Below are 26114 nucleotides of genomic sequence, written 5' to 3'. Positions count from 1 at the left end.
TAAAGAGCAAATTATTTTGAAAAATTTATTTTAAATCCTTTCTGGTTTTATAATTTGCAGAGATTTGTATATGGCAAAAAGAGATTAGTTCTAACATGGCATTAATGTTGGCGTGAACAATTCTCGATGATTAATGTAATGACTGTGTCGGCTAATGTAATGAAATGACCTCGATCTCAATAGTATATAAGGTGATATTAAAATGCAATTATATTCGTATTTTTTTTAAATCACAGTTTCTTTTAACACATTGCGTGTCAAGCTGTATTCACAATAAAATATAAACTTTTTTTATTCTTTATTGGTAATGAATCAAGTACATTTTAGTTACAAGTTTGCCGATCATTTTAGTTAAAAGTTAAACGATCAAAATCAATTTAATTTATCATAGAAACCTGAGCTTTATATTTCTATCGTTATATATATTTATAAAATTTATTTATGAAAATGTAAAATAATGTACACAATATATTAATTATTTACATAGATTCTACAATTAAAAGAAAATTAGGTTTTTTAAGATAGAAAAAGAAATTAAATGAAAGATAATATCTCGTATTAATTGATTCAATACAAAATATTCGTATAATTTTTTTTTTTCGAATTAGTAGCTATTCATATACAAATTTATCTATTGAGCACTTTTCTTAATATCTTCTTAGCGGATAGATATCGATTGTTACTGCGGTAATTCCAAACTCGTATATTTTTTTATCTTCTGTCATAATTATTTATCGAGGCCCCGTTCTCTTTTTGCAAAAATTGTTTCGCGAACATTGCCGCGAAGTGAGACGTCGAATGGCCTCGAATGGCGTAATCAATTTTTTGCGTACATGTCGGACGCTACCGCGAAAGTACGTCATCTTCGATGAAAACGGAAGGAACGCACCGCGTCACGCTCAGATTAATTTACGTTTCGCGAACAAACAAGGTGCCGGTTTTAATTACCTGTCGACAGATTGATTGATCGATCTGAAGATGTTCCTCCTATCGCGCGATCAGATACGGCGCGTCAATACTCAATTTACCTCGTTGCTCGGCAAACATAGACTTCCGCGACAGTCCTTTCCTTCACACGGTCGCGCACGCACGCTCGATTTTATATCGCTAATTTACTTTTCATTAATGACGGATCGATGAGTCGGCGTAATTCTGGCGACGCTTGACAGAGCGTTTTTAATACGCTTTCCGCTATCTTAATTAGATATTTAGACCTCGAAAGAAGAAGGGCGGAGGAGCGGCACTGTTCATGTTATTAGCACGAAGGACCCGTTATTGCTGGCGCTAAATTAAAATGCAATTCGAAGAATGGTCGCGATATCATGCAACCTTATAATATGTATGAAAAGAACGGTTTTGTTGAAGTATGCCAAAGTTGATCCAAAACTTGGTCAACTAAAGCTGTGTTCCAAAATTTTCTGCCAGTATTGAAAATTTACGTTTACGTTACGTGCATTGTAGGTTTTCAGTACTGACAGTAAATTTTGTAACACTTCCTAAATAAATTTTCATGAAATTTTCACCAAAAACCGTCTACTGATGGACTCATCACACGAACTGGTAAAAGGATTTCGTGTAGAGATGACCAGTTGCGGGATTCTCTAAACATTTTATCGACAATTGTCGCAATCGTTAACTAGCGACAGCCAATGAGTGATACTTTCTTCCAGGATAATTCTGCCACTATCGCTAGTTAACGATAGCGACAATCATTGAAAAAACGTTTAGAGATTCCGCTACAGAACAATAGCATAAATGAGAGCCTTCGAGTAGTTTAGAAAATATATAGCTACTCAAAAAGATTCAGAGTTCATTCGAAGGACTGAGAGAAACGCACTGTGAAGTTAACAAGATTAAAGTGAAATCGAGGAAAAGTGAAAAGAAACTTTTAAAGGAGCGACATAGCTTTATCCAAGTTGGCTTTCTTGCGGTCAAATTTCCTCACCAATATAATTCTCTGACTTGAACAAATTTGGAAAATATTTATGAAACGCTATTTATGAAAGCCCATGAAAATCCATTAAAATATTAAACAAAATATCTTTTAAGATACTTTCATAGTGTGGATACACATAACATACACACAACATATTGGAAACAAAGATCTTAAACAATTAAGCTGACTTTTTAAGTGCTTAAATAATTCGGTAAATTTATATACCGTATCCATTCCTGCAAACTGCACGCCGAATTTAATTTTCAAATTTAAAACGTAATTCTAACAGGACTAGGGTAGTAATATCATAAATTAAATTGACAAAAAATTTAATAATATTGACGCTCATCTTAGTAATCTGATCAATATCTTAAAATCTGTGAATTTATGTAGTTCGGATCATTTCGAATCAATTTTGATCTATTCCCTTTTTAAATAACTACAGATCTTAAAATAATTTTATTTGCACATTTAAACTGCTTACTAATGTTAAAACTTCTTACCGTATCGCTCATCATGTTTGAGACTCCTACGTAATTATTTTGATGGTCCAATAAAATTATTTTCAGATCTAGCTCACTTAAATAAACTAGCTAAATTTTTAGATACTTCAACAAAATTGTTTTGGTGTACCTAAGTAATTCCCGTCAGTCGCGAATGTTTCGATTTTCGGTGACGATCGTAATTCATTCGCGCACTCTATGCTCGCTCGTAAACTTGTCTCCTCGAACAGACGTAGACTTCCGCTGGAAAATATTTATGATATCACTCTCATTGCTGCTGTTAAATTACATTGTTAACTCTCAGAGCACCGAGTGATAAATATTTTCTCGAATAGTAGAAACTTTGTCTTAAGAAATTTTTCTTTTTTTTAAGATACTCATTAGTACCAGTATTATTAAATTACTTGTCAATTTAATTTGTATTATTATGTATTACAATTTCAGTTTAGAACTGTGTTTCTCAAGATTGATAAATCAACGTGCATAAACTAGAAATTGTAAAAACGAAAGAATTATTAGGCACCAATTGATGGGTCAAATAAAGTCTTCACTTCTTCTACTTATGTTATTCACACATTGATAGATTTTCCACTTGTATTATTCTTTATCTTTTTATATGAAAAAATTAAATTGTTTGAGAAGCGTCCAGTTTGTTTTCGGTGTTTTTTTATCAAAAATTAATTAATTAACTTACTTAAATATCTATTTAAATCTTAGTGTCTTCCGTGATATTTCTTAGACATTCGGTTGATTTAAAATCAATTTGGCAATGTTTAGCGATTCTAACGAGTTCATTCGCGCGCAATCGGATCAAACGGGATGAGGATGGTGTTTGTTCGTTGTCGTAGTGCAAGACTCGTAGATCGTCGTTCGTGCTCACGACCCGTTTCAATCTGTCCCACGAGCGCTTTGATCCGCTTCGTCCGCGCTCGCATTCGCAATCGTAATTCACTCGGCGTGCCGTAAAGCTGCGAGATATGCTAAGAAACGAGACGCACGGCCACCAGGAGGCAGATACTCGGCCACCACGGCGGCTCGTCATCCGTTTCGTCAGTCGTTTAACACGGCCGTAGATCGTGTCGAATAAAAATATACGGATGATGGACCACACATCGAGGATCTGCAAGAGTCGCTCGTACCTACTTTCCCCCAATTACACCCAGAAAAAGGTTTTTTCGACTCAAAGAAATGTTTAAATAAATTTTTTTATTTAATTTCAAAAAATAATTTAAATCAAAGAAATGACATTCAAATCAAAAAATTTTTTTTATAACAAAGAAACATTTCTTTGATTGAAGAAAACTTTCTTTGGGTGATGAACGCCGCCCTGGTAAACATTACAATACGTGTTAGGTATGTATACTATAATATTTTTTCCCTAGTTATTCGTATACGTTTCTTTTCAAAAATAGGGACCCAGAAGATAAAATAATTGTGCGCAACGAATGATTGTAAAGTACTGAATATCGCAATTTTTTGTTCTCTTTAATCTAAGGACACTATTGAGACTATTGTTTGGTTTTGGCGTTATGTATGCCTATAAGTCTTATTTTAGCTTCCTTTTCTAAGTAATGAATGAGAAGATAGAATAAAGGTTAGAAACAGAACTTTTTCTGAACCGAATACCGACAAATTTTCTTTTGGCTATTTCGACCATTTTTGGTCATGTTTGACTTGATAAGATATCATTCATTAAGTGCTTAGTAATTCTTTAACATAAGGATCAAACATGATGGACCTTTGCGCTACTCTGGTTTATCTAGAACTCTAGATTACAGCACGTCAACGTTAAAATTGTACATAGTTTGAATAATACAATATTGCTACTGATAAGTAAATTTTCCATCTAAGGAAGTAGGCTATTCTTAATTTATGTAGCATAAGATTTTTATACATTTTACACTCTTAATAATAAAATATTTATTACTTAGACCTTTATATAAACACAAATAATCTAATTAATAACTCAGAACGAAAAAATAAGCACAATATCAAATTCAATACATTGAAGACACAACTTAATGCTCATTGTCTACTCACTCACTTGCAAGCCAAGCTTACGATAGTCTCTATAATTTTGGATTTTCCTTCAGCTATTGCATACTAATGCAAAGCCAGAAATTATAATTAAAATGTCTGCTGCCAGTTTGATGTAAAGGGGATGTTTACGCGACTTATCGAACCGCCGCGCCGTGTCGCTAATTGCATCGCTTTACGTAACGTCAGTGCGCGACCGGTGAAAATTACTGGTTTCTGCCGGTTGCTTATTTGTGTTGGTGACGTCTCGAAAAACCGACAGGTTCTTCCTTCAGTACGTCCGCGATCGACGTGACGCAGCAGGTATCGCCTGATGCCAGACTCTTATCGCATCAAGACGCGCGACCCTCGCTGGCAACTTAATCACGGATATCCGAGGACGCCGATTCTCTCTTTCCCTTGTCGCTCTCGTCTGCCTCTCCGCAATTAAGCGAGGAAACACGCTCGATTCAGGCCACGCGATATTCCTGGGAAATAATGCGTCTCGCGATGCCACGTCGTCGTTAATAATTATCGTTTCTAATCGACGAATGTCGGGTTCACGCATGCATGCGACAAAATGAAAAAAATCTCACGATTCTCAATATTCCAAATAAGTTCTTCTTCAATCTCAGTGCGTTGATGTTGAAAAGAAATGAAAATCGTTGGAATTACGAAGTGAAATAGAGAATTTATTGGTATTAATAATAATTTATTAACGCTTATACATTCTTAAAACACATCACTTCCGGTGTCAACCTAAAATTAAAGACATGTCCATATTTATAGTTAGGTCTTATATTTAAGGTTTCCTTAAATTTATCTTCAGAAGCTCTATGAATTATTCGATTGGCTACTGAACACCTAAAAAGATAAATTTAAGGAAGCCTTAAGTATAAGGTCTGACACAAATATGGACAATAGAGTATAAACTGCAGTATATCCGTATCTAAATAGTGTATCAAATGTGGTCATTAAAATGAGAGAAACCCGAGGACGAAAGAAATTTTTCTTTCTAAGATATTGTGATTGATTAAATAGAAAGAGATCGAAACCATCTTATTTCTCATGTTTGTCAAACAATTTTATATACGAATAGCACAGTTCGTACTTTATGTCTTTGCCTAAAATATTCTGAGCGATCCATGCAACTTTGAGAAGTCATAACTTTGGTTCCAATCAATATTTTTTACAAGTTTTCTTCAACGAAAATTCAAAGTCTCAGCAATGTATCTGAGTAGACATCATTGCTGAAAAATGATCTATTGTGAAGTTATTAAAGGGAAATCATTAAATAAAAATTTAAAAATTGTACAAAAATCTATATTTATATGAATTATCCAGTGATGTGTTTTAGGGTTAATATTGTAAATGAACACATTTGGCAAAGAAGATAGGAACAGGAGTATAAATATATAATAGAAGTAGGAGTAGAGAATTAAATTGGAAAAAGAGAGAAAAATTCTGTTGGCTTACACAACATTTAACATGCTAAAAAGGATTAAACAATATGCTTTATGCAACTTTGAAGAACAATTCCTATAACGTGCGCGCGCGCACGCACGAAGAATCGTGCGAACATCTTCACGTTCTTCGCCACAGGTGTAACCATAATTCCGGCTACGCCCATCGAGTTGTATTAATGAAGCGATATCGATCGGTCGTTTCAGAATTTATGTACTCGATCTCGCGGTTGTTAAATAACTTCTTCGCGGAGTGTTAAACGCGCGCGTAGCTCGACTCGTGCAGGTGTATGCAGGGCTCCTTCTCGCAAGGTAATAATCGTCGATAAATCGGCGTATCGGTGCCGACGGTAATTAATTATTGCTTTGTGGTTATCGGCTCTCTTGCGGTGGAAACGAGTTGCGTGCGGATAATCCCCGCCGACGAAGATCTTTCTATATTGAAAGGTTCGCAGCCGCGAGAGCTTGGAGCACAACGTAAATACAGAGTCCGGCGACCGCAAGGGACTCTCCGCGGCGTTTTACGGCTAAAAGCCGGCCGACGAATGAAGATTACTGTTATTGCAAGTGGTAATTCGTACCTAATATTCCGCGATGTGTAGCGGCCGCCAAGGAGTTTACGATTGCGCAAACAAGTCGTCCGGTTTAGAGGATCAAACTGCTTTTAACCCTTTCTAAAGCGGTCCATTTGTCTAAATGAGCGAACACTCTTTGGAAATGAGTGAGAAATATGATAAAAATGAATGAGATATCATAAAAAGCGCGTATCATTAAAATAATATATGTTGATGATGTAATAACTGTGTAAAATAAAGATATAATATACGTAGGTGAGTCAATAAATATCCTTCACTTTTATCATTTTAGCCAAATTAAAATTACTTATTAATAACTAACTTTTTTTTATCATACGTTACTTATCATAACTTATTATACATAATTATAATAAAAATGCAAGTAATTTCTACTGAAAAAAATGATATATCAACAGCACTATCTTAATTAAAAATAATGTTGTTGATTCAATAACAGTATTAATGAAAGCAATAAAATTTTATTAAAACAAGAGTTTGACGTATTTCATTAATAGAGTTATTGTGTGTGTATATTGTGTGTATTGGAGAGAGAGAGAAAAAGTGTGTGGAATTGACAAAATGATTTTGAATTAAAATAATGCTGTTAATACATCATTTTTTCCTTTAATGTATGACAGAAGATTTTATTGGCTCTTGGAATTTTATTTTCGTTAATGAAATATTTATTTATAGAATTATTTTAAGCACATTAAACTCCGGAACTGCTTAATAAACTAAATAATTTTTTTGAAAATTTTCCAAATTTTTTTAAAGAAACTAAAGATTACTAAACCTACATATAAAAATTAAATATTTTGAAATACGCTGTATATGCATTAAAAAGAATTAAAGTTCATCGTTCGCGAATGATTTTTGCGAATAGTGCTTAAAAATTTGGAATTACATATCTACAAATTAATGCCCGTATCAGCAGGTTAACAACCAAGGATCGGATACTAAACACTTTTCATATTGCATGGTTTAGTAAATATGTCTACGCTGGGGAAGATATAAGTTCAGTATACGTATTTTATATAATTTATCATACGTGTTATAAAGATGCGCATAGAGAGGCAAGAAATATAAATGCACGATACCACTCGTGAAGCGAATTGGCGATGTTGTAATCGAAAGATAATTTACATAATTTATGCATCGTGTGCGATATTTGATGTAATTACGAACTTTTGATAAAATGTAAAATATATAAAATAAATTTTAGAAGGAGGTTGATCGACGCGAATCGAAATACGTAAAATAAAATAGAGAAATTACAATCATTATGCATTATAATTTATACAAGAAGTACTATGGTAATTTATATAATATTAATTTGTACTAAGAAGAATATTTCATGCATGCAAGAGTGTAAAATGTACTAATTCAAGTACTTCAGAGTTTATATCTTTATGAAGCGAAATTTTGTTTCTTTGTCTCTCTTGTATGTATAAAGTGATTATAAACCAGAAATCGAAAGGCGTTTACCGCAAAATGCATGTGATGTAAATACGGAACGAAATAACGGAGAACGTGACGATAATTTACATATCGAACTGGATAATTCATGGCACGTATTACCGTCAATCAATTTTGCGGCCGATCAATATTATATCGCCGAACTTTCGAGAATCATTCCTCTGGTCTCGCCGCGGTTTAGGCGTTATTAAATGTAATATGACTAATGTCCTCGATTACGGCATGACGGTCATACACGGCAGGTAAGCAATATAATGAGCGCGCGGTAGCGCCTGGAAAAAGGATAATTATCCACTTACAACGAAGCTTGCTTTAGTTTAGCGTTATTAGCGTGATGCCGCCTAAGAGCGGCGGTATGTGAAATTATAACCTGTAGTAACTTAAGGTAAACCAAGAGATTTTATTTAGCCATCGCGTTATTTCCTTATTTGTGTGGTTTTTGTTCTATATGAGCTTTTATCTTGAAGTGAAAAAAGTCGTGACGTGAATATTTCGATTACATTTAGCTTCACCGCATGCATAATACACATTGATAAAATCGAAATAATATTGAACACTTGTTGTGACATTAATTATTAATTATTAATTGTGATATATATATATATTGAGATGTTTGTTCAGTCATATATTTATTATATATTATATTTAATTATATTTATATCTATAATATTTTATATTATATACCGAAAGAATGATTTTGCTGAAGTATTTAAAAATTTAGCCAGATACAGAATTTCAAAATAACTTTATTAGACTGTCAAAATAATTATGTGGGAATCTCAGACATGATGAGCAATGCTGTAAAAAGTTTTGACATTTTAGTAACAAAAAAATTTAAGTGTCCTACATAATTATTATAAGTATCCTACATAATTATTTTGATGATCTAACAAAACTATTTTCAGATCTGTATCTAGCTAAATTTTTAGATATTTTAATAAGACCATCCTTTCCGTGTATTTTTATCATATATGATCGAAAAAATGATTTTACTGAAAGATCTAAAATTTTGCTAGATATAGATTAGAAATTAATTTTATTTAGACGATCAAAATAATTTTGTTGTAGGTTTAAAGTTTAGAATGTCAAAATTTTTTGCAACATGCTCGTCACTTTTCAGTTTCTAACATAATTATTTTAGTTTAATAAAATTATTTTCAGATCTGCGAAATTTAAATCTTTCAGATCAAAGCAAAATCGGTTCTTTCTATATTTAAAAAATACAAAATTGTATTTGGCAGCCAATAAAATAATTTACATCTTTATTTCGTGCGGTGCCTCCATCCTGCTTTTGACTTGTAATCGATTCGTATTATCTTAGTGACGTTAAAATTTTCTTCTTTCTTTACGTGCTTATTTTCCGATAAAGAAAGAGAAACGTGCACAGTGTATATACTGCGGGCTTATACACGGCGATCAATTACGGATTTTCGCAGAGAGAAAACCGGAAAAGCGAGGCTATAATACCGATGACGGATTTCGCCTTATGCCGAATGGACAATTAATTCCTCGCGCGCGCGGCATCAATGTGCAAAATTGATAGCCGGCACCTGACATACCAACCAGGTCGGTACTTCGTAACTGCCCATTACGAAGTTTATTACAGTTTCCCCGAGTACAACGACTGCTCTTACCATGGAAACGCGAAGGCGCACGTGGTAAATACGTGTCCGCGAATTACGCGGAGAAGGGACCTGTTAAAATGGCAGATGCTGGTCTCGCATTCCCGTTAGATATAAATAACTCTGATCTCAACTGCTTGAGCAGAGAAGGCCCTTATCGGAAAGCTATGAAAAAAAAAAAAAAATTGCCAGTGAATTTATTAAAGAATCGTCTCAGCATACTTTTGCATAGATGTGATTTATGTTGCGTAAACTACGAATCACGATGTTGAAAATTTATATTCTGTTTCGTCGTGCGAATGAAATTAATTTTGCCAATTATAATTTTAATTTAAAAAATTCAAGTTTTATCCCTTAACGATTATGTTTATCTTAACAATGGTTGAAGATCGTTAAAAGAAAATTAACCCTTTGCGTCGGCAAGTCACATGCGTCGAGCATTCAATCTTCGCGTCGTACAATCACATCCTGTAGAAATTCGCGTGTAAGTATCTTGAAAAAGAGAGCTTGACTTCCTGTCGCTCGTGCGTCGTGGCGCAACGATTAATCACCGTCGACGGCAATACGTCGCTTTATCAGCCGATTACTTTTTCCTTGCGTCATTAAAATCTGGAAACAATCTGCGTAATATAATTGTAAAGCTGGCTTTTCTCGCGCGGAACGTTCGCAGCGTTATTTATAATCGATCGCGAATGCCGAACCGTCGAAGGAATCTGCTTATCGCCAGACCGACGATATATTATCATCAATAGCTGGATACCTATAACCACCGCCAAATGGATTACGCTTAGATTTACGTCGATATGATTGAATGGCGTGGAACCATAATATGTGCCCAACGCTACGTTGAATCGGCGTGTACGTAAACATTTATGCGTATAAATGCGAGAGATTAGCACGATCTACGCGAAATAAAACGCCTCAATGAGACGCGGCGTTTCCGAGTTAATTTGCGGTATTAATCAAGTGAGCTGTTTTAATCAACGTGATTTTCTCAGAACTTTATGCCTCTCGTGCCATATACTTCCAAGTGCTTTGACACAACTGCGATACGATCTTATTTCCGCGCTGCACAATAAAAATTGTCCGATGATATCTTGAGATTTATTTAATAGTGAAAACAAGAATTTAAACTGGATTAATTAAAGTAGATAAAACGTTTATGTATACCACATCATTATTGCAGTTTTTGTTCAAACTCTTTAATATTATAACTTCACGTTATTATGTATTCAATTCTTGCGATACGAAATCCAAACAGGACGGACATCGTTTCAATTCGTTTCGATTTACCATTTTCAGCTTCAATTTTCGATTAAAATCTTAATCAAAGACACTCCCTTTCTTCATTATTCCGTTAATAAAGTTGTCGAATAAACGATAAATAATTGCGTGTCACGAAAGCGATTTTTCATTAACGTCCACACATATATGTAAATGCGGAAATTTTCTTGCGAGAAGGGTCGAAAAAACTTCGCAGGTTCGGAGTAGCAAGTAGGATGCGGCGCAGCCGCATAAAAGCGTCGTACAGAGATAGGTATTAATCGGTGTCGAGGCTTGTATATGCGTAATTTAGAATCGAGTTATCGCAATATGTCGGCTCCTTCGGACAAAATTAATAACGATTTGCGGTAATGGGCGGCCCTCTCGTAAATTACGAATCGATGGAGTCTCGTTTTTAATTTCGCTCGCCGCGCGAAGCGGCGAAAGTATCGCCGGTACGCAAGAAAAACATCGTCGCGAAACGGGGAATGAACGGCGAAATATAACTGTAATTGAACGGCTCTTAAAATATTCATCGAGCGCGGTTCATTCACGGTAACTCCCGTTCGCCGTTTGCTATTTTAGTGAATTCTGAACGGGTAAAAACGAGCGTCAATGATACGGCAGTGATAAATGCCGGTCCTTAAGCTCGACTGCCTTCGCTTGCAATGAGGTTTTACTACGCTTCAGCGATCCTCGATTTTTATATCGGATCGTGCCGGAAGCGGTTTCCCTCTCGCGGTCGTTTCCGGTTGTGTACCCGTGTACAGCGGCGTGCTGATGGCGAATAAAAACCTGCACGAGGTGGATAATAATTCATAGTAATGACGCGGCGACGAGTATGTTCTATAGAGGATAATTCGGTATTATATAGCATTACAGAGCTTATAGATATACATTAAATTTTTTTTATGTCGCGCACGATATTAATACTTATACTGAACATTGTGAAAACATGATTTACAGAAAGAGAAGCCAGCGGTTCTGGGGTCGCTCGAGGTGCCCCGCCAGTCTTGGAGACGATCAATCCGGAGGACGAGCCGGAAACGGACGATACCGGAAGCACAAGTGGAAACGGCGTTTCGCCGGTGACGAATCCTCTGCTTCAAGAACGCTCGAATTGCGAGGAACTCAGGCACGTGGTGTGTCACCTCGAAACCAAGGATCTCTGGGATAAATTCAATGAGCTCGGCACGGAGATGATCATCACAAAGACTGGCAGGTAAGGTCAAAGTACTTCAAATTATTGATGTCCGATTTCCGTTGCCTGAAAGGATGATCGCTATCTAGATTATAACGCTGATTTATTTGTCGGTATCGAAGATAACTGCCGCAGGCATTCCAGATGGACATCGATAAGTTTTAATCACGCGATCGATGATTATCACATCCAGAGAAAAGATTGCTTCGATTTAAAATTATGTTTAAATTCAAGAAATCATTATTTGAACCTCATTTCTTGGATTTAAACGTAATTTCTTTAAATCAAATAAATTTTATGTGATTTTAAAAAATAATTTAAATCAATGAAATTTTTTCTTTAACCGTATAGCAAAAAAAATTTCTTTAAATCGAAGCAACCTTTTCTCTGGGTGTCGGATATAATCAAGTTCAACGACATCGCGCAATTATTAACTGTTATAACTAAATCGTTTATTTTTTTTTATTATATCGTGATTTTAATTTTGAAGTCTGTTTCATTTTTAATGTTTGATAAACATTCGTATATATTACATAATTCTTTATTGTGTAACATGATTCCGTAATACGTACAAATCGCAATCTGCAGTTATCTTCGCCAGCGTCAACATATTGATATAACAAACGATAAATTTAAAATTGCGCATAACAATACTTGGAAAGAGTGAAATATGATTATTATTTTATTGTACATTGATGTTGAGATAAAAAGACCAGTATCGTGCGTATTTCGCAACGATTAATCGATGGATCGCAGTCAGAAACAATTCTAGATTCGTTTCTCGAGGGGAACAAGAGGAAGAGGGGATAAACGCGATTCCCGAGGTAACCAGATGCTCCAGGGAAGAATTCCCTCGGGACGATGTACCGCTAATGCATCGCAGGCTGAATTTCTCTCCTGGACAACGTCGAGGCGATTGACTCTTTCTCATTACTCGCGGCCGATCACCCCTTCAGCCCTCGTCCCGAAACCGCCGTTGCCCTCGGGGCGATGTCGCTGCAAACTCAATCACGTCCTGCCACGGGTCACGTCGCGACACCCACGAAAATTCCCGAGGGGAAACCCGGCGATAGAAACAGACTAGGGTTAGGGCGAGAGGTGTCGTTACCCTGAGCAAGCTGTCACTCGCCTGACACGTTACATCGAAACATAAGCAAACGTCCTAATCGCATTGAAATTGCGATCCTTTAATTACGGAAATTAGGTGGGAGAAACGGAGGAAAGAACGATATTATTCTTGGAACAATCAGCAATCTAAAAATTTGTTGAGAAATTTGTTAATCCTTTATATAATAATACGCGTGATATAGAAATTATAACTTATAACTTTTAATGAAATGTAAATAATAATAATAATAACAACTTTATTGATGTGCATTTCTAAATTATAGAATGACGCAAAAAATATAAAAAAATTAGAAATTAATTAATAATAGGCGAATCAGCAATAAATGCTGTCTTGAAACCCAAATCTGAGTAAAGAGTACAGAGTTGGAAAATTTGTACTAATACATATTGCATGTTCCAAATGATTTACCTAAATTTTTATTTTAATTTAACATAATATGAATATGTTAGAAATTAATTAACAAACATTATGTAAAAAATTAACACGAGGTTAACACGAGGAATATAATGCTGACACAATTTGTAAACAAATTATGGAAACATATTTTTTCAGTACAATTTACATAGATATTATAAATCACACAATTAATTTATATATTACCTTAACAGTTTCAGTAAAATTAATTTATATTAAATTAATATACATTTTATTCATTTATTATAGAATTTGCGTTTTAAAATGCATTATTTTTATTTGTTCATTTGTGTAAATTATTTTATCTTAACACTCAGAAATGTTAAAAATTTAACATAAAAATTTAACAGGGATCTCTATTTTACCACAAATATAAAATATGTTGCTGTATAATAATAAAAATGAAATAAATAATACGTGAAGAACTCACAGATTTTATCGCTGTTTTACGAAAGATAAAATTTTTAAAATTGTAAATTTTTTTTATCACACGGCAGTCTATTATCTTATCGATTCTTATTTATAAAAAAAATTAGTTTGAGAGAGAGAGGTAAGAGAAAGAGAAAATTGGTGAGAATATTAGTGAGATCGATGCAACTATCTATCTTGCGGTAAGCCGACGTTATTTAACAAGTGGCTGGAGATCGTGAATATAAAAAAAGCTATAGACTGGTATGGATCACGAACTCGGAAACGGCAGGAAAGAAAATAATAAAAATTTAAACATGAAACTCTCAATTGGTTCGGTCATATAAAAACGCAGCAAGTGATCGGCTAGATGAAATGTAAGCTTAACATACGTGTACACGTGCAATATTTCCGCTTGCTCGCCTCTTTATGAGTAAACAAATTCAATTGCGAATAACAAGAAAGTAACATAATGCAACACATCGTACAAATAAAAGGATAAGAACGTCGCACACAAATATACTCTAGCAATATAAAACTGTGAAAGAGTTAAGACTACCTGAACGCAGGGGGCCATGGACGGGAAGGGGAAGGGATCGAGAGGAGGGGAGGTAGAAGAATAAAAAACGGAGAACGAGCTGGTGGCAAGCTGGCCGGTTAAATTGCTATATTGACCGTCAGTCAATTAGTCGGGCCGGTGTAGAAACCGGGCGAGCTTATGCCAGTTTATAAGGGTCCTTGGGACGAACGGTGGTGACCAGAGGCGTGAGGATTCGAGTGGGATCACACTGTGAGGGGAGAAGTCCAGGGAGGGATCTCTCAGGGGCTGCCTATTCGCGGAAGGCAGTCGAGAAGTTTTATGTTCGCGGTTTGTCTCGAGGCTTCGCGATATACCACCTTCTCAAACATATATCTTCGACTTAACGACGGAAATACTAACATTGGACACGAAGTTAACTATCGACGTAGAATAGTCCTTTGTACTGATGTGACGTCCTACGGGGCGAATTGATCGTAGAATAAGAAATGAAGAAAATTTTTGACATAATTACGATAGGCATTATTTAAGGAGAAAGGTAAAAATAACGTAGAGCGAATTATGACTTAAAATCCTGTTTATTAATTGATTATTAAATTGTGTTACAAGTTAAAATCTATTTCTATGCCATCATAGACAATTTATATTTTTTTTACAAATATAAACTTATTAAAAGTTTTTGATAAAATTTTTGTATTTAATTTTTAACATATCTCTGATGGTTGTTAATTTGATACAACATTCCTTAGTGTTAAATGACACAATGACAATTTATAAGTGTGTAAACAAATAACGTAATGTAGTTTTAAAACGTAAATTTTAAAATAAATTAATAAAAGAATTTAATATATTATGAATGTTAATTTTCCATTAAGAAAATATGCTTCCAAATTGTGTCAAAATATTATATGTGTTAAATAATTCTTTCTATATCATTTTGTGTTAAATTAACATAAAAATTTAAATGGACTAGATTTAGTTTGAAAACGTAACATGTGTTAAATTTAATACAAATTTTCCAACTGTGTAGTTTATCATCAAAATTCTTTTTTGTGCCTTTGTCAAATATTTTTTTTGTGGATAGAACAAAATGTTGGGTCTTCGTAAGTAGGGTTAAGATCGCCAGCCCTGGACTATGATCTAACAAGATGGGGTGCGAGGGATAGTCGCACAGAAAAACACTGACGAGATTCTCAAGGAACTGGGGAACTTTCCGGAAGAGAAAGGAGGCGGAAAAGATGGGAGGGACGACGCGGCCGATGCGCGCCTAATTGCCCGCCACGACTGGCAACATCCCTGCCTCTTTATTCGTCGTAGATTCCCTTCTGCGGGGGATTTGTTCCTCCAGCCGGGTGCGCGCCTACTCGTGCATCGGTAATTAGATCTGCGTCTTAGCGACATTGGTCGACGCTCCCTTCAGCCGTCAACTTACCGCCCCTTTATCGCCCCTTAGACTTTCCGCTAGGCAGTCCTGGAACTACCCCCGGCGATCTCTTCTCTTTCTTCCATAAATTACGCTTCTCGCTGTCTTTAGAGATTTTCAGGGCAGAGTTCAATTTTCTTACTTACGCTCCACGCATGAATTTTTTAACTTGGCAACTTTATGCAATTTCTGTTGCAAAAATGCGAAACTATAAAATATCGAAAATGTAAAAAATGTAGATGTATTAATAGGACATCTGTATTAATAGGATTGTCTGTATCCCTTATTTTTACTAATTTCTGCGTACCTGGTATTCAGACTGAGTTTTCAGACACATCCTTAAAGCCATAATCTTCGCGGCGGGACGGGAATTTGGTGGCTAATCCGACGGAAAAAAAGTCGCAGGCATCCTCAGAGTTAGTGCACGCGGTCGCAGAAAAATGGTCGCGCGAAAGGGGGAGAGGGGAGGATTGAAAATCAGGTACAAATGAGGAAGAAGGGGCAGGAGGGTGATATGGCGCGAGGGTAAGGACCCACCTTCTCCCTCGTTCAATTCATTAACAAAAGACGGCTTGATAAATAAAAGCATTACTCACACTCGTGGCGCTGGCGGGATGAATGCATACCGAGTCGACAAGGACCGAGGAGAAGACGTAGATAAGATCGGCGGGTGTCCCCGCGTTTTAGTGGTCGAGCAGCGGGGGGCCCGACACGGTATTAATGTTTGGCCTCCGAGGCAAAACATTCACGCCAGGTTCCCTGCCCCCACGATCCCCTTACCACTAATCCCCAGTCCGGGCCCATCCCTCCCTCTCGCCCCTGTCGGCCCTCTTTCTTCGCTTATTCTCTTCTTGCCCCTTCGACGATCATGAACGGGTCAACCCTAAAATTATATCACGAATCATCCTGGATCATTGATTGATAAAACGCGATACTTCTCTTTTATCAAAAATATCTAAAGAGATTTCTAGTTCCGTCATTGGCAGAAGACGAAGAATTAATTAATCAATCTCAGTTAATTTTACCTAACAGTCATAAAAGTTATTCTAGGAACTGCAGCTTTATAACGGAATTGTCAGAAGAGTTATGGATAACAATTTATAGATTCTGTATCGAGGAATTAATTATTAAGAATTTAAAGATTTGTGCACAATTGGAAAATTTGTGTTAAGTTTAATACATTTCATAGTCTATCTAAATTTTTATGTTAACTTAACAAGATGAATATGTTAGGAAGTAATACAATATTATGTAAAAAATATAAACGATATAACGTTGACAATTTCTATGCAAATTGCAGAAGTGTATTTCTTCAGTAAAATTAACATTTATAATATATCAAATATTTGTAATATTTTTAAGTTACAACATTTATGATATGTTAAAAATTAACATATTTTATTCATATGTCTTAAATTATATTATGTTTGAAAATACATTATTTTTATGTTATTTGTTTAATTATTTATAAATTGTGCCATTTTAACACTAAAAAGTTGAATATCAATTTAACACAAAATATTCAAAAACACCATCATATTATGTTAAATTGACACCCAAATAAAAATTTAAACAAGGACTGATTTTAACACAATTAAAAAATGTGTTTTTTACTGTATCGCTTCGATTTCTATAACTGCGGAAATCAAATTTAAATGACAATCGCTAGTAGTTGGAAATTGTTTAAAAATAGAATGTTTTAAATTTAATTCGAATTCTACAGACCTCTTCTTTAACCGAGGATATACGTTTGTGTTTGCGCAGGCGGATGTTTCCGACGTGTCGTGTCTCATTCAACGGGTTGAAGGCGGACAGTCGATACGCGGTCCTGATGGATATTGTACCGGTCGACAATAAAAGGTATCGGTACGCATATCACAGGAGCTGCTGGTTGGTGGCCGGAAAGGCGGATCCGCCGGCGCCAGCCCGACTTTACGTCCATCCGGATTCACCTTTCACGGGCGAGCAGCTCCGAAAGCAGGTCGTCTCCTTCGAGAAAGTCAAGCTCACTAACAACGACATGGACAGGCATGGGCACGTGAGTATCTTTAGAAAAACTTTACCATCCCCCGTCCTGTCTCATTAAGCTCAATCGCTGAACTGCGAGTTTGCGCAGATTGGCACAATAATTGAATTGCTATGATAATTTCTGTCAATTTTCGAAAGATGTTGAATAAGTAAAGACCAGAGGAAGAACGACGGAAAACGTATTAGTTTCGTGTCGCTAATTAAATTAGATTTTCAAACTCAATGAAGCTGTGAATAAAAACTTAGCAGTTCAGCGCTGATCATTTCGTATGAATTATCTTTGTACTTCCGGCGTTTCTATATCAGCTCGCTATAAAAAGCAAGATGAGGTGCAGATTCCAATTCGCGTTGCGACGGATGTGTTAAGTTTCTTATTGGATTAATTAATTAATAAGCCTTGTTCAACCGTCTATTTCTCGCACAGAGGCATCCGGTTAATTCCTCGTGACACTTGTCAGACCACCGCGAAAATCGACCTTTATTATTAAGTTCTCACAACTGCAAGATGAATAACTTGATTGTGCGTTTACGTAGTAACGTGCATTGATCTCTCGAATGTAAAGTGCCGTATTACCGTTCTGAATGATCTGCGAACCGGTGACAAGTAAAATGAAATAAAACCTTGTTCCTTTCTTACTTCCAAGTTTAAATGTTAAAAAGTTAAATTTATTATTGAAATGACAGAAACAGTTTGATTATATTTTTATATGAAAAAAGAAAGGCGATTATAATTATTTTATAATATTTTATTTAATAATTTTTATAATCTTCCTATAATATTTTTTCTAAATTTAAAATAGTGTCGATGTAAATATCTATCTATATTCAATTTGTGAGAAACGATATTTGATATATAAATATTTGTAATTATGAAAGTGTTGTGATAAATTATTATGATTATAATTAAAACTTATAATTGTTGTAAAAAAAATTTTCTTTTAAGCTCAACTTCTATGTAATTAAAAAATTCTCTAAATCTCTGTAGCTCAAGGAACAAGATTCTACAAAAAAGAACTTAATTTTAAAAAATAGTACCTTTTGCCTCGTTTAGCTAATTTTAATTGTCGTATAATGTGAGAACTCTATTGAACTGTCGACGTTTTCTGACGGACAAGAAATTTTCCACATTTTTTTCTCGCGATGGGGACGGGCAGACGTAGCTGTCTCGAGACAACTCGCGCATTAAACTTTTACACGTTACTCGGCGCAGCTGTGGCTAAAAGTACGACATTGTCGGCGTCGAAGACAGCGAGTGCACGCCTACCGCGTCCTCCGGTTGTTGCATTAATAAGTCGACCGGCATCGATTGTTAGGTTCAACAAAGTTCAGCAAAGTGGAACGCAACACGGCGGCATTTCGCCTCGTCGCTTAAAGCTTTTACACCACGTTTATCTTACCTTTCACGTTTTACACCGTTTCGAAATACATTTTTCTCCCCGGATAATTTTCTTTTTCTATAACTACATACAGTGTGACACGACTGGTTTTACATAAAGGCGTTTGCAACTGGTAAAGTTCAACAGTGATGACATTGCCAAGCGTTTATGAGAATTTTGAAAGGCGTGAAGTTATACGAAAATGAAGTGATGACATACGGGTGATTTTTCAACGTTATATATGAAGATTACATTCGCAGAGGGAATTAGAAGGAATATTATTGTGTCTATATAAAGAGAGAAAGAGAGAGTGGAAGAGAATTAATTGAGTCAATTCCTCACGTTGCTTTAAAATCAAAAAGTCATCAAGGATGTCATCACCGCAAATTCAAGCAACCTCGTGACCCACCGCACGTCTCGTTTACAAAAAAAAATAAAAATGACGCTGATAAAACGAATTTCATCATAGCGCGATTTAGTCGCTCCACGGGATAATTTGACAGTCCGTTGTCTCGTTTGTCATAAGACACGGAGAATCTCAGCCGCGTCTTCGCCCACCTCGCTCTTCTTTCAGTTCCCCCCGACCCCCACTCTTTTCCTCCGTTTCATTGTCAGCCCGAGCTCCTCTTTCTCGCCGGCGCATCGGGGCCCTTAATTCATCGGATGACTGACGTAAATAGGAACTCCGATCGGGGCAGCGCTTCTTCACGGTACTCATTTTGTATTCAGAGTATTACACGCTGCCAGACGCGAGCAAAGTGATTCTTTTGAACGGTAACGGGGAGCGCGCCCGGCTCGAGATGCTCCTAATTCATACGCTTTTTCTTCCCGCACGGCCGATCCTCGCTGTTGTTGTTAATGCTATCGCATACCCTCGGCTTCGTCGCTGATTCAAATCCCGGAACGACCAAAGTCAACGCAACGTGAAACTCGATGTAATCTCGTCGTCTTCGTCATCGGGAAAAGATGAGCCGTCAGCGATTTGAGAATATCTAATGGTACCCTTCGAAATAAGGGCTGGATGAAAATGCGAAGCATAAAGAAACGCGTGAAACTGTTCGAGGATATTCACATCGTCCGAGTCGAATCGTTCGGTTAGTTCGTTACGGCTTTAATTGGACGAAATCGGACACCTGCGATTTTTGTGTCGAGAGATCTTCCGATTACACAATGTTATTTTCATTCGTCTCTTTGAATTATAACCCGAGAAGGAATAGTCGTCTAAATTTTGCGTTGCAAAAACAATAATTTATAAGTAATAGTAAAAAATGTAGCGTGTCAAAAATTGAAGAACATCATAAATGGCTGACTTATTTATGGCATTATGAATTTAACATACGAGATTAGATATACAATGTTAAATTTATAATGTTAATTTATATCCAATTTGAATTATTTTTAATCATTTCTGTAGGCGCCACTACTTCTATTGAATGTTGTTAATTTAACTAAAATATGTAGTTCAACTAAAATAAATTAAACAACCACAGAAATGAGTTGATTAGATATAGTTGTTTTTGTAATTACACGTTCGTATTAAAATAATGCACTTTGATGTACTTGAAAGTTAAACAAAATTTTATTATTTAACTTAAAGAATTTGATTTTTTAATATTTAACAATGCAAGAGTGTTTTAAATTATACAAGTAACTATTATTAAAGTTCTATCCAAGGAAATATTTATTTGGAAAATCAAGCATTTATTTACAAACATTTTGTTTGGTTGATTTTAAAGTGATGTAAGGAATTGACTCAGTTAATTCTTTCTGCATTGTTAGATATCAAAAGAGTAATATGGTAATCCAATCACTTTATTTAAATAATATTTTGTTATTTTTAATTTCCGTTATGTGTCAAAATGTAAATCAATTCATTTCCGTGGTAAAATTGCTCCAAAGTAAATAATATCATATTAACGTATGCATATAATAAATTTGAGATAAATTTAATACCTTTTAAAGTTAAATTATTTAACTCCTTTGTTTTAGTTAAATTAACAATATATTGAGCAGTTGCAACTGAAAGAAAAGATTGGTTGCTGTAATGATTTAGATAGTAAAATATGACATAGCATTTTTATATGGCTGCAGCAACCAGATTTTGGTTGTAGCAACAAATTTTTAGTTAGCATTTTTTTAGCCTATCGAAATCATATACTGACATTGCTAACACAACTAAAAATTTCTTGCTACAACCAAAATCTGATTGCTGCAGCCATATAAAAATGCTATGCTATATTTTACTATCTAAATTGTTGCAGCAACCAATCTTTTTTTTCAGTGTAGAAATGATTAAAAATAACTTAAATTGGATATAATTTGACAATGTGACTTTAACAGTGTATCTCTCTCTAGACATAATGATATTCTTTTTAAATGCAAATGTAATCTCCATTGTAAAATCATTCATACATCAACATTTTATTTTCTTGAGTGACTTTACACTATTTATTGTACGTCGAGTCTACAGTCAGTTTGGATTAATTTGCAGCTGGTGCTGAACTCCATGCACAAGTATCAACCGAGGATCCACCTGGTGAAGCGACCAGACTCGGGCACGACGAAACCGATCGTGGACCTCGAGAAGGAGCCGCACAAGACCTTCATATTCCCGGAGGCCATATTCACCGCTGTCACCGCCTATCAGAATCAGCTCGTAAGTTTCACTTTGTTTCTCGCTACCGTTGTGCATTCCTGCCTTTCTTTTTGCCCGTTTGTTTTCTTTCTCGCGCCCTGCACGCTTCGTCTTTCCTTAGCACGGCCCGTAACGTCTGTCCGATCGTCCGGTCGCCTCCGGTCCTCCGCGTCTCACCACGTCTCGGCCGCACGGGACTGGTTCCTCCATTTCGCCTGCCGCGGCTCTCTTTCATCCTCGATAATCGTTTCTGTCGAGAACGAGCGACCGTGTGAAGACACTGGCGTAACACCTCGCGGATATGTCAACGTTAACGAATGCCGTAGATATGCTACTCTAGCGTATCGAGAATGCCGTGAATACGCTACTTACTTATTGAGAGAATCATTCGTCTCTTTTTTATTTTGTGTATTGAAAGTATTACACGAAATATTTTGTAGTTTTTATGTTATCTTTTTTTTATAATCTGTGCTCTGAACAAAAAATAATATTGTATCAATAGCATTATTTTAATTAAAAATTTTATTAATTCAATAGCACTATTAATGATACAAATACATCATGCTCTTGTTTTAATACGATTTTATTTGTCTTATTAATACTGTTGTAAATAAGATTATTTTCAATTAAAATAATACTGTTGATACAACATCATTTTTTTCTGTGCGTATATTATTTAATGTTTTTCCGTTGTGATTTAACTCTTTGATAATGATTTTCTATTTTAAAACTTATATGAAAATGTATTTTCCAACTCAAAAAGGATGATTTTTCAAAAGTTATGAATACGAAAAAGTAACAAAAATAATATTTAATTATGTTAAGAATATATTCTTTTTGATGATAATATTTGATTAATCAATAACTTTTTATCAAATTAAAAAACAGTATTTCTAATTTTATAAGAATTTTACAATTTTTTTACACATCACATCAGTTTTAAAGTAAGAGAGCGATATTTTTTGAGATTTATTAAGTAGTAGGTGAACACAGAACAAGTTAGCAGATGTATACTAGGAATATACGCGATACTCCTCAAATAGGCTCGTCATTGTTAGAGCGCATGCAACTACCAAAAAGTACACTTGCAACAGTCGAAACGATCGTAAGGAAAACGCCGCCAGTGGTAGTCTCGATCTCTCGGCGAGCCGTCTTCCGTGTCCAAGTTCAGATTCCGTGTTCAGCACGAGAACGACGGGGCATTATCGTATTTCACGATAGTCGTTTAAAGCCGACCGCGGCGTCATGTGTGGTCCAGGTCAGCGTCGTTCGCATTCCATGAGCGTCGCGGCGCGTCTCGTTCCACCGCCGTCGCTGCCGCCATCGCCGCCGCATCGTCGAGCAGGCTCAGTTTCGTCGTCCCCTCCGTGCCGTAACGGCGGCTGGAATTTCGGACCTCGACGTAGGTAAGATCTATGATCCTCAGAGGCGACAACGGACAACTATCTGGCATCGTTTCCGATGCTTATCCCAGTCCCGTTTAATCGATCTCTCTTCTTCTTGCCGCGAGAAGCAACACGATGTCCATGGATCCTCTTGAGGGATGACATGCTTTTTTTCAGAGGGAGAACGCACAGTTTGAGTTCGATTCGGGCGAAATTCTTCGCTTTAATTCTTGAAGAACAATTTGTGACAAATAATTGCGAAGAATAATCTTATGGTGCGATCTGATACTTATTTCTGTTTCAAGAACAAAAATGTTAAAAAAATATGCTGTAAAAAGATTGCCTTTCTATTTTACGTAAATAATTTCTTTTGTGTTTTTTTATTTAAATTAATTATTTCATGCGTGTAACATTTATTTGGAATTTCAAATATTATATACTTTTTATTATATTTTCCTATTAAGGAAATATTTCCTATTAAGGAAAAATACCTTGGATGCTTTTCGGATAGATAATTTTAACATACACAAAATGTATATGACGGCAATCTTTAATTAGAATTATAGGAGACAGCGCAACGATCCGCCAAATCTAGCGCGACTTGATATAATTAAGTGTTTCGTGCAAGTATCGGGTGTCCTTCGATCATTATCCGTGTTGTTCGACCATTGCGAAACGCTTCGCCTAGATTGTCGTTTTTGATGAAGTTTTTGACGAAGACAGCACGCTTCGTCTGCCGATGCAGACGAAAACCGACGGTGTCGGTGACTCTAACGGGTGGTCCCAGGAACCCTCGATGGCTACGACGACGACGACGACGACGACGACAACGACGACGACGACGACGACGACGATGACGACCACGACGACGACGACGACCACGACGACGACGACGACGACGACGACGAGAGCAACGCGGCTGTTGATGATGATGATGAGGTGCGAAGAGACGCCCCGGCAATTACCTCGGGCCAGTTTCTCTTCCATGACGTCCTCTCTTTTGTGCCTCTCGCTTTCTGTGTCCTCTCGTCTCGTCATTATCGTTCTTTACGGTTTCCTCATCGCCTCCGAACTTCTTCCGTCCGTCCGTGTGTCGCTGTTTCTTTTCTCTCTTTACTTCGACTCTTCCTGAAGAGTCGAATATCGTCGACCAATCGTCATCTCGATCATCGAGGTTTCTTCAAGATGATAGCCAGCACGTTCTTTCATGCCAATTCGTGCTAAGCGGTCTGTAGAGAGAAGTTTCATGCAACTTGTTATAACTGTTGGCAGATTTGCCGGAGGATTTCACATTCATATAAAATTTTTCTTTCGTGTTAGCTTTCTCTAATTCCTTATACTTCAATTGGTGTTCTCTTCGATTCTTCACTGATTACTAATTAACACTAATTGATATTTGCTTCGAAATTTCTTTAACTGATCATATTCGCAGTCCATTTTAATGTGGACTTTAAATTAAAATATTTTTACTTAAAATATTAATATAATTGAATGATTTTTATAGAATAAAATTATGTAACTTAAAATTAAGTAAACTTGTGAAAAACATTTGTTATAAACAATATTTCTCAACATGTAATGAAGAAGATTTCTGGGTCTACTGGGCCCACAAATACCAATTAGGGTTAGTAATCTGTATTAGAAAAAAATTGTAGAGAAAAGATAGGAGAATACGGACAAATTAGCGAGAAGTCCTTGAATTTTCCTGACATCCTTTCAGGATGAGCGTTCGCGATGGCGGCGCGTGCGAAAGTGCTGTCGCCATGGCTTTTCAACGAGTTCGAAAATAGACGGGGTAGAATGTCAAAGCGGGGTAGAGGGAGAGCAAAGGAAGCAGCGGGCGATCATCGCGAACGTCGACGGTGGGCGCCGCGGTCAAACAAGAGCAAGGAGATGAAGAAGGACAGAGGTGCATCATGGAATGCGCGTTAGTGACGTAGAAATGCAGTCGAGCGCGCGACGGCGGATGTTGCATGGTAGATGGATAGGTAGATACGACTTGTTTAGAATGTGAGACAAGCCCCCCGAGATTCGGTGAAAAAGGAGGCTACAGTTGTTGACAAGATCGGAATCGGCGATATATTAAAAAGACCGCACCGGAGAGATAGTTGATGAGCTTGCAGGAATATACGAGCAGGGATATACTGAAATAGTTGTGGGCAATAAGATAAGGCAAGAATATTAATAACATTAATGGTATGCAAGTGGAAAGAATGAATGGTGCCAGCAATTCCAACGCCAACAAAATGGCCAATTTTTTTTTCCCCATTTCATTTACATTTGATTAACTCTCTGCGGTTGACGTCAAAATCTATAACACAGATTCTGACACTGCATCTGTAAAACCTACTTAATATATATATTGATTGAAAGGCACAATTAATTTTGGTTACCATAACCAGAAATTCTGTTTGGCCTCACAATACCATTCTGGTTGGGTCTTTTTGTTGATTTAACCAGAACATTTTTCTCAGTGTACAAAAAGGTTGAGGGGTTCTCATGCAAAACTCAAGTTGCCATGCTCAACACCGACAAGTCGCGGTTGGTTGCCGATGGCAAACGACCTCAGCACTTTGATACGGACTCCCCATCAGCGCTGGTACACATCCATATGTACAACCTACTGATTTTTGGTACTGAATTCCCCCCGTTCAGTATATACCGGCTCGAAAGCCATTCGTCGCGGTTAGCACGTTCCTCGTCACTCGTCGTCGTCATCGTCA

General features: G+C 36.3%; 1 protein-coding gene across 2 annotated transcripts in view; it reads left to right on the top strand.

Moving 5' to 3' along the window:
• Positions 1 to 26114, top strand: part of LOC105144892 (uncharacterized) — a 61563-nt gene that overhangs the window by 17018 nt on the left and 18431 nt on the right. For both annotated transcript variants that reach the window (XM_011054127.2, XM_011054128.2), the window contains exons 2-4: positions 11821 to 12076; positions 17732 to 18005; positions 21863 to 22027. In XM_011054127.2, coding sequence (XP_011052429.1) covers positions 11821 to 12076; positions 17732 to 18005; positions 21863 to 22027 — 695 coding nt within the window. The remainder of the gene's footprint in view (positions 1 to 11820; positions 12077 to 17731; positions 18006 to 21862; positions 22028 to 26114) is intronic.

The sequence above is a fragment of the Acromyrmex echinatior genome, chromosome 18, assembly GCF_024713525.1.
Source record: "Acromyrmex echinatior isolate Ae372 chromosome 18, ASM2471352v2, whole genome shotgun sequence".
Classification (NCBI taxonomy): Eukaryota; Metazoa; Arthropoda; class Insecta; order Hymenoptera; family Formicidae; genus Acromyrmex; species Acromyrmex echinatior.
Note: the sequence above shows the minus strand (reverse complement) of the source record. Positions and strands in the feature narration are given on the sequence as shown.